The sequence below is a fragment of the Camellia sinensis genome, chromosome 5 (genome assembly GCF_055761805.1).
Source record: "Camellia sinensis isolate YWXY chromosome 5, ASM5576180v1, whole genome shotgun sequence".
NCBI classification, from domain to species: Eukaryota; Viridiplantae; Streptophyta; class Magnoliopsida; order Ericales; family Theaceae; genus Camellia; species Camellia sinensis.
The window spans coordinates 112,330,750-112,340,469 of record NC_138965.1 but is presented as its reverse complement, the minus strand read 5'-3'; the positions used below and the strand labels follow the sequence as shown (position 1 = coordinate 112,340,469).

The 9,720-nt window shown below is 42.0% G+C and overlaps 1 protein-coding gene across 1 annotated transcript; it reads left to right on the top strand.

Moving 5' to 3' along the window:
* Positions 1–2,361: 2,361 nt before the first annotated feature.
* On the top strand, positions 2,362–3,279 carry LOC145791622 (uncharacterized). The gene is made up of 2 exons (XM_082872001.1): positions 2,362–2,649; positions 2,752–3,279. Exons 1-2 carry the CDS (start codon positions 2,362–2,364, stop codon positions 3,277–3,279), a joined length of 816 nt encoding a protein of 271 aa, XP_082728127.1.
* Positions 3,280–9,720: the final 6,441 nt, after the last annotated feature.

Genomic DNA, 9,720 nt, shown 5'->3' with positions numbered 1-9,720 from the left:
TTGCCGATCAAAAAAAAAAAATTATCCTTCTTTGAATTGGGTGAGGAACTACCAACAAGCCTGCCTTGGATGTAAGCATGATCATGATTTGGATCATTCGTTCCACAATGAATTTTTTACTTTCTTGATTGGTAGAAATTTTCCGACCATAAATCATCTATCTCATGTTTGTGATTGCTTGGATGATATTTTTATCTCAAAGTACTAAACTGATTTTAACTAAAAGTATCACCAATCACAAAGTGTTTCAATCAACCTTTCTTAAAATAAAGTTGGTTTCATTTCTAAAACAAGTCACCAAATTATAGAAATCCAAGAGATCCATAGAATAAAATCTTATAACTTATGAGAGGGTAATTTGTGTGATCGAATGGAGCTGAGTTGAATTACATGCTCGGTATTGGTTGGGCCTTGCAGTGGGCCAAGAAAGATCTCAAGCAACTTGATCTTGAGTGGAGTGGATGATAGGCCGATCGGAGGGTTAGGGCCTAGCTAACAAACTACCGGACAAGTGAAGGGGGCTGAGTTACTCCTAGCTCGACACATCCTGTATGGAGGACTGACATGCGGTGCGATCAGTGATGAACTGAAACATGGTAGCTTGGTCGAGCGTGGCCCACCGAGTGAAGAGTTTGCCATCTCATTTGGCTTGCAGTGATAAGGGTGTTTTAAGGATAAACATTATCTTTGTGCATGCGACTCCTAGGAAGATTCTGCTAAGGAGAGTTAGTCTTCCTAGGATTATGCCTGCCGGAATCTATAAAAACTCATGACATAATCTATGCACAGGTATTGCAATTCATACTCCCGAATTCACAGAGCTTTTGTGTCTATTGTCTATTTGCTGACTCAGGCATCGGATGGGTTTCTAGCACAACTAACTCACGTTTGTGTTTTCAGGTGATAAGATGACAACGTTTGGAGGAGTGTAAACTTGATCAACAGGATTATATGAGACAAATTATTTCGTGCTCATACAATTGGCGCTGTCTGTGGGAAGGATTTACAGAGAACTAACTTTTTGATTGAGTTTTCCTTTAACTGAGTTCAATGGCGCACAATGAAGACTTGCCTTAGTCTGCTGTCGATGGACAACCTCTAGAAGAGGACAAGAGGCGTAAGGATTTGCCTTTTGTTCCACCCATGGCAGATTTGGACCCCTAACAACGAAACCCACATATGGGCGCGCGAGAAAAACGAGGCTTAAGTCCTCATCGCTTTCAAAGCCCAGATGGATAGCGGCGGGTGATGGATGCCCAGGTTTTGGAGGATAGCGTAAGGGAGCAAGATGAATTGATAAAGAGAATGGTAGCTGACATGGAGGCCATGAAATGCTAGATAAAGGGCAAGGTTGTGGCAATGGTGGAAAACCGAGAAGGAAGAACTCGTTCTCACCGCTCAAGAGATTGAGATAGGCAGGCTACACCTACACTGTCCGATAGCAGGAGCCTCTGGACAGGCGATATACGTTCAAGGACCTCCAGGACTTGTTACTGTAGGTCTGAAAGAATGAGGACTGAAAGGTCTTGTACGAAGAGAAGCAATTATCGATCCTCATACACTCACCAAACCACCTCTCAGTACACTAAGCTACCAAGTTTGGTGGATCTATGATCTATTCTGGAAGAAAGGGTGTAAAGGAGAGAAGACACCCAGATCCATGACCTTCAAAAGATCTCAGCTCTGCAGCGACTGGCGCCTAGGACGCATGGAAGCTTCAAGGTTGGAATGGCAGTACCGTGCCTTGCCTACGAACCATCCGATAAGGCATTGGCAAGGTTGTAGAGCTTGTCGTTCGTTTCGACGATAGAGAACGCACCACTGCCCTTGGGCTTCAATTAGCCTAAGTTCACGATATACGATAAGAAGTCAGATCCTTACATGTATTTAAGCCACTTTCTCCAAGTTATGGCCATACACCGAAGGAATGAGGCTATGATGTACATTTTGTTTCCATTCAGCCTTGGGGATTTGGGCTTGACTTAGTTTGAAAAGTTGCCAGAAGGCAATATTGTTTCCTGGGTGTAACTTGCGAAGGCGTTTGTTACTAGGTTTAAGACAAACACCAAGACACCAATTAAGATAGATCAATTGCTCGCCATTGACATGGATGAGAAGGAAACATTGAAGGCCTACAATAACAGATATTGGGAGACCTTTAACTAGATAGGCAATTGCCCCACCAACGTAGCTATTGCGCAATACAAACGAGGTTTGCCAATGGGCCATAAACTGAGGGATTCAATGATAGTGACGCCGCTTCTCACTATGGAATCAGGGTAGATGAAGACGGCGCTCGCGCCAAAGTAAGGTCCAGCACAACAGCGATGTCAGACAAGAAACTTGCGGGGAAAGATTAATATGGTCAAAAGGAAGGGTCGACCTAACAACAACAATCGTGGTGTACTCCCTAATGATGAAGACACTAAGGCAAGAAGGTTGTGGGCCCGCACCGCCAGTATGACTGTTTTCAAGAAGCCCATTTACCGAATTCTTAGTGAAATACGTGATGAACCCTTCATTCGGCGGCTTGCCAAGTTGGGAGAAGCTCAGAAGGGCTACGACGAGAGGTATAGGTGCACCTTCCATGATGAAGTAGGGCACCGAACTGAAAATTGTTCTCCTTTAAGGCAACATCTAGAAGAATTGGTGACAACCGACCATTTAGATTGATACATTGAGGGGGGAGCTCGGCCTGTCCCTTAAGATCGCAATGTGGCAGACAGGATATTGACAGATAGTTTGCCTTAGGGTGTGATTAATGTGATTCATGAGATCATAGAACCTGAGCAAGTGTGTGAGCTTAAAGGGATGATAAAAAAAACAGAGCACATACGGGAAGTGCTGAGTATTCAACCGACCATAAAGAGGGAAAAGATGGAAGCAAAGAACGTCATCACTTTCTCTGATAGGGATTTAACCAGGTTACAGAACCCTCACAATGACAGGCTATATGTTACTTTGCGTATAAAAAATTTTGATATCAAGCGAATCATGATAGACCAGGGAAGCTTGTACGAGATAATGTACTATGAGACCTTCAAACAATTGAAATTAGAGGACAAAGACTTGGCACCGGCAACTTCCCCGTTGGTTGGCTTTAATTCAATGCCAGAATGGCCAATTGACAAGATAATTTTGTCGGTCAAAATTGGATCGATGACAAAGCAAGTGGAGTTTTGGGTGTTGAAAGTGCTCTCTACTTACAACATCATTTTGAGAAGAGCATGGTTTCATGCTATGCTACTCGTAGCATCGACTTACCATCAAGTAATATGATTCCCAAACGAAGTCGAAGTAGTTGAAGAGGTTCTGGGAGGCCAAATCATGTCCAAGCAATACTTAATGACCGTGAATGGCAGCCGAGCTGCCAAAGGATTCGTACACATGGTGGACGAACCGGAAAACAATGAGATGTTTGTCGACGTTGGCAAGGCAGCCAAACAGAAAGTAGTGGAGGATTTGGTAGATGTAAGAATCAACGATAATGACCTAGAGAAGTTTTTCTTGCTCGGCTCATCTTTGTCTGGCACTGAGAGAAAGGATATCATGGAGTTTTTGATCTCTAATATCGAATTGTTTGTCTGGACACCGTATGATATGCCTGGTATTGACCCGAATTTCATCTATTATCAACTTAACGTTAACCTCACCACCAGATCGGTCATACAGCGAAAACATAAGTCGGCTCTATTTTACGCTGAGATAGTAGCCGAAGAAGTAGGAAACCTTCTGGAAGTAAGGGCAATTAGAGAGGTCTATTATCCCAAGTGGATCTCCAACATGGTAGTGGTGCCCAAGAAAAATGACAAATGACACGTTTGTGTGGACTACAAGATGGTCAACGAAGCATGCCCAAAAGATAGTTTTTCTTTACCAAGGATAGATATACTGGTGGACCTAACTGCATGCCACAACCGACTTAGCTTTCTTGATGCATATTGTGGATACCATCAAATTGCTATGTATGAACTGGATCAAGAGGTCACATCCTTCATAACTCCAAGGGGGTTGTATTGCTATAAGGTTATGCCATTTGGCGTAAAAAATACAAGGGCAACATTTCAGTGAATGCTCACCAAAATGTTTGAACTATTGTTAGACAAAACAATGAAAGCTTACATTAACGACATGGTGATCAAAAGCAAGAACGAAGCAGACAATCTCAATGACCTAGCTGAGATGTTCCAAATATTGAAGACACACAAACTGCGACTGGATGTTTCTAAGTGTGCATTCGGCTTGGGATTAGGTAAATTTCTTGGCTTTCTAGTGACCAACGGCGGTATAGAAGCCGATCCCTCCCAAATCAAGGCCATTTAAGAACTGAAGAGGCCTAACACAGTCAAGGACTTGTAGCACCTTATGGGCCTAGTTGTCGCGCTAAATCGATTCATAAGTTGGTCGTCAGACATGTGTTGACCGTTTTTACAGGCGCTTAAGACCAAATTTGACTGGGATGGAGAATGTGACTAAGCTTTGGAGAGCTTAAAAGAGTACTTGACCTCTCCTCCATTGTTGGTGACCCTAGCGCATGGAGAGGAACTCTACTTCTATTTGGCGGTCTTCCAGCACGCAGTTAGTGCATTGTTGGTGTGTGCCAAAGGAATGCAACACTTGCCCATCTTTTATGTGAGCAAGACATTACTGGACGTCGAGACAAGATACTTGTTATTGGAAAAGCTTGCCTTAGCTTTGATGATGGTTTCAAGAAAACTGGCGCACTACTTCCATGCGCATACCGTGGTCGTGCTGACGGTATTCCCTCTAAGGCCTTGTTTGAAAGTGCGGACTTCTCTGGACAAATATTGAAGTGGATAATGGAGTTAGGACAGTTCAACATCAAGTTCCAACCAAGAATCGTGATAAAGGCCTAAGCTTTGGTAGAATTTGTAGCAGAATTTTCTCTAGGAAGTCATTACGTTTGCCCGGTTGACTTGACTGAGGAAATCGAGCAAAAGAAGGGAAACGCCATGGGAATAGCGCAACCCTTGCAGTAGGCCGCTCAACCGCCTAGTGAGCCATTAAGCCTAACAGTAGCTACATCGTCCACTAATGCCAACAACCCATTGCTAGGGGGGGAGAAGGAGCAAGTTGTACAACTACAAGGGCAATCTGCAAAGACGCACCTGGAAGTGAAATGGTAAGACAGCCAGGCAATGAGGATCAAGTCCTAACGGTGGAAAAAAAACTTAGAAGAAGGCGTCGCCAACATCCCTGATCCTAAGCATCCTCAGATCCCTCCATTTGCTAGAAGCTGTTCGTAGGCGAGATGTGGAAGCTCTTTGTGGATGGAGTATCCAACAGACATGGGGCAGGACTAGATGGCTTGACTATTGAACATGCAATCAACCTTAGATTCCAACATCTAATAACAAAACAAAGTACGAAGCATTGTTAGCCGATTTGAAGTTAGCCTATCGGATGAACGCCACCGAGCTAATGGTATACAACAACTCCCAACTAGTAGTCAACCAGATATTTGGTGAGTACGAAGCGAAGGATGATAGAATGGCCAAGTATTAGGAGCTGGTCAAGAACGAAATCATGAAATTCGAAGTCATGAGGAGAGAACAAATCGGCTGAGAAGAAAATAACAAGGTAGATGAACTGGCCGATTTTGCGTCAATGGCAGATACTTTTATTCCACACACATTGCTAATTGATTTCCTGCTAAGACCGAGCATTGAGGAACCTAAAGCGGCTGAGGTATTCTGCGCCGAGCTAGGTCCCTCTTGGATAGACCCCATAATTATGTTCTTAAAAGATAGCATTTTGCTAGAAGACAAGAAAGAGGCCAACAAGATTCATGCAAAGTCGCAACGGTTCTAGCTTTCCCCATCTCTAGTACTATACAAAAAATTCTTCATAGGACCATACTTGAAGTGTGTCTACCCGAGCACGGTCGAGACATTCTTGTTCAAAATCCACGAAGGCATTTGTGGAAGCCACCAATGGGGGAGATCTCTGGCCTACTGAGCTATCTCACTAGGGTATTGGTGGCCATACATGCAAGCAGACGTAGAGAAGTATGTTAAGAAATGTGAAAAATGTTAGAAGTTCGCGCATCAAATCCATTAACCTGCCAGATAGCTCCTACCTCTGACCAGCCCTTGGCCTTTTGCAATATGGGGGCTTAGACATAGTGGGACCACTCCAAACCACGCTGGGCAACAGAAAGTTCTTCATCGTGGCGACAAATTACTTCACAAAATGGGTGGAGGTAAGGGCACTTGCATCTATCAAAGAAAAAGTCGTCAAGAAATTTGTCTGGCAGAATATCATAACTTGGTTTGAAATTCCTAAGGCCTTGATATGTAACAACGACACCCAATTTGATAGAAGAATTTTTAGGGATTTTTGCGAATAGCGTAAGATCGAATTCTACAACTCCACGTTGGCATACCCTCAAGCCAACGGCTAGTATAGCGATTCCGGTTTTCCTTTTCTGTAATTGTTGTATTTCGGACTTTGGTTTCGTGGAGTTGGTGGTTGTTTATCTTGTTATCATCCTTTAATTCCATATATTTGAGTTTTAGGATGTGTTGGGCGTGTTTCGAACAGGTAGGTTGAGTTTTGGTGTCAAGTGTAGTTGCCCAGGTTTTTGGTGTTACGCTCGAGCGGGTCATTATGCGCTCGAGCGGAGTTTTGGTTTTTGGTTATCCGCTCGAGCGGGATTTATACGCTCCCTGTATCTTGTGTCCTTGCAAAACTTCTGCAGGTGTGTTTTTCACACTCGAGCGGGTTTCCTACGCTCGAGCGGGTCGCGCTCGAGCGGGCATGTTGGCGCTCGAGTGGGTAGTGCTTTGTCTGTGAAAGTTCTGGGAGGGAAAAATCTACGCTCGAGCGGACTGGTTTTCGTGCTCGAGCGGATGTATTTTATTCTTGTGTCTTGGAGCTCGAGCATGTCCAGATTTTTGTGCTTGACGCTCGAGCGTTCTATTTTCCGCTCGAGTGGGAGTGTCGTATATCAGTGGGCAGCTGGGCATTTTTGAATCACTTTTTACATTCACTCTCTCTCTCTCTCTCTTACTTTCTAAAAACACTTTTCAGAGCCTCTCTCTCTAGGATTTCTCTTCTCTCTAGGGTTTGATCTAGTTAGAGTGTTCTTCTATCCTTCGGCCTTCGTAAAAAGTGTGTTGATCGTCGAGGGCTTCGTTTTGATCCGAAAAGTTTGGAGTTTGGAGTTTGGAGCACTTTGATTTTGGTCTTCTTCTCCATTTGAGCTCTAACTTCGAGGTAGGGATATCCTACTCCTCCTTATGAGCTTTGTCTTTAAATTTTAACATTTTGATATGTTGGGAATTGTTGGGTAATTTTGAGAAAGTTTGGGTCTTTGTGTAATTTTACAAAAGATGGGGTTTTATTTATGTAAGCCTATATGCATGTTTAGCATGGAGAAATGAGATAAATGTTGGGTTATCGATAGAAATTGAACCTTAGGGTTGTTTTGTTAATTATGGAAAATGCCCTAATTACATTAATGAATTAATTTGTGAAATTAATTTTGAGAAATGAGAAGTTAAATTGAGAATGTTGAAATTGGGGACGTATGGGATTAAAGGGTGTAGTTGGATCATTTATCACTCACCTAGTTGAAATGTTGATATTTTATCCATTTGGTGCATTTATTTTCTGTTTAGAAATGACTGCTTTGGGCTATCGGTGGAGGATAGTCTTGATTGTTGTAGACAGTGCATGATGATTAGGCAAACTAAAACTAATCGATTAAGTATGCTATCGAGTATAGCGGTTGGAATAGTACATTAACTTTATGTATTGATTGATTATGTATATGATCTATGTTTATATACATTGTGTGTGGAAGGAGATAGGGGATGTACTCCACAGTTTAGGGGAAGATAGGGGATGGACCTCTAAACCGGATTTCGTGTGACATTAATACAGCACTACAATGTGTATCAAGTGTGGACTATGAAAGTGTTTGAATTGATTTGATATAGCATTAAAATGTATATCGTTATCAATTGTGAAGTATAGAAGTGTTTCTATGTGTTTTTGATACAACACTAAAATGTGTATCCATCATGAATTTTGAAAGTGTTTTAAAGATGAGTCTTAATCTCATTAAGTTATTTGGCTAGGTTCTAAGCCTTGTTTTCAAACTCAAAGTTGAATAAGAAATGGAAACTGAAGTGTGCCATGGGCGTGATTGTCGTGAAACTGTAATACGACACACGTTGGAATACAAGTGTGGACCATCTATTGAATGTTATTATTTTAGTCATTGTTTATAATTGGTTTAGTATATTTCTACTGGGCTGTGGCTCACCCTTTATGGGACATCATTTTCAGGTACAGGTAGCATGTCACCTCCAAGGACATAGCTTGGGAGGCTAGAGGCAGACAGACTGTTTCTGTTGTTTTGTTTTCTTTTGATGTATTACATGTATATCAAGCCAAGGGCTTTCTTTGTATAGAGTTAGTACTCTCTTTTTGTAACCAAGTGTTGACTTGGAAAGTTGTAAGCCCATAGGGCATTTACTTTCGTTGTCAACATGTAATACATTTTGTAATGATTACTCTGATGGAATATATCTATGCTTTATTTTCTTATGTCTAAGCATGCTATTGTTGGAAGATTTATGGGTTTATTTTGAAGGCGTTACAGTTACGCCAAAGCCTCCAACAAAGTAGTCTTAGATGGCCTGAAGAAAAGCTAGAAAAAGCAAAAGAAAAATGGGCTGAGGAACTTCCCTACGTCTTATGGGCTTACCAAACTACACTTAGGCAGTTGACCAGCGAAACACCTTTTGCCTTGGCCTATGGCATGGAAACAGTAATCCCCTTGGAAGTCGGTCTCCCTACAAGCAAAAATTTTGATCCGGATTTGAATGGAAAGGCCATAGCATTGGAGATAGATCTAGCCGAAAAACGAAGAGAAAGGGCACTAGTCCACATCGCCTCATATCAACAAGAACTGTCTAGAAAATACAACAAGGCGGTGCATCGAAGGCAATTCAAGATTGGAGATTGGATGGTAGACAAAGTAATGGAAAATACTTTGGTGCCTGGGGATGGCAAATTGGGAGCCAACTGGGAGGGTTTGTACAAAATGGTGGGATTCGCAGGAAAATAAGCTTACCACTTAGAAGATATGGGTGACCGAGCTATCCCAAGGCCGTGGAACGCGACCAATCTCAAGATATTCTATTTTTAGCTCTTTGCACTTGTAATTTTCTTTAAACGTCTTGGTCAAACATTCAATAAAACAAGTAGACAATTTTTCTCGATAAATTTTTTCAATACTTGTATTTATTCCCGTTTTTGCATGACTGGGGGCAAAGTGGGTTGGCAGGTATGACCAACTCCTTTTTTGAACTCTTTAGCCGACATGATTATCTAGGCTAAAGAAGATTGACAGGTTTGACCAACAAATTTTTGAACTCTTTAGCCGAGATGATTATTTAGGCTAAAGAAGTTTAGCAGGTTTGACCAACAAGATTTTAAACTCTTTAGTCGAGATGGTTATCTCGGTTAAAGAAGGTTGGTAGGTTTGACCAACAAATTTTTGAACTCTTTAGCCAAGATAATTGTCTAGGCTAAAGAAGGTTGGCAGGTTTGACCAACAAATTTTTGAACTCTTTAGTCGAGATGATTATCTAGGCTAAAGAAGGTTGGCAGGTTTGACCAACAAATTTTTGAACTCTTTAGCCGAGATGATTATCTAGACTAAAGAAGGTTGGCAGGTTTGACCAA

Coding starts and splice junctions, on each gene's coding strand:
- LOC145791622 (XM_082872001.1), top strand. CDS start 2,362: ATGGTCAAAAGGAAGGGTCGACCTAACAACAACAATCGTGGTGTACTC. Junction 2,650..2,751: donor GGCAACATCTAGAAGAATTG/GTGACAACCGAC, acceptor AGTTTGCCTTAG/GGTGTGATTAATGTGATTCA.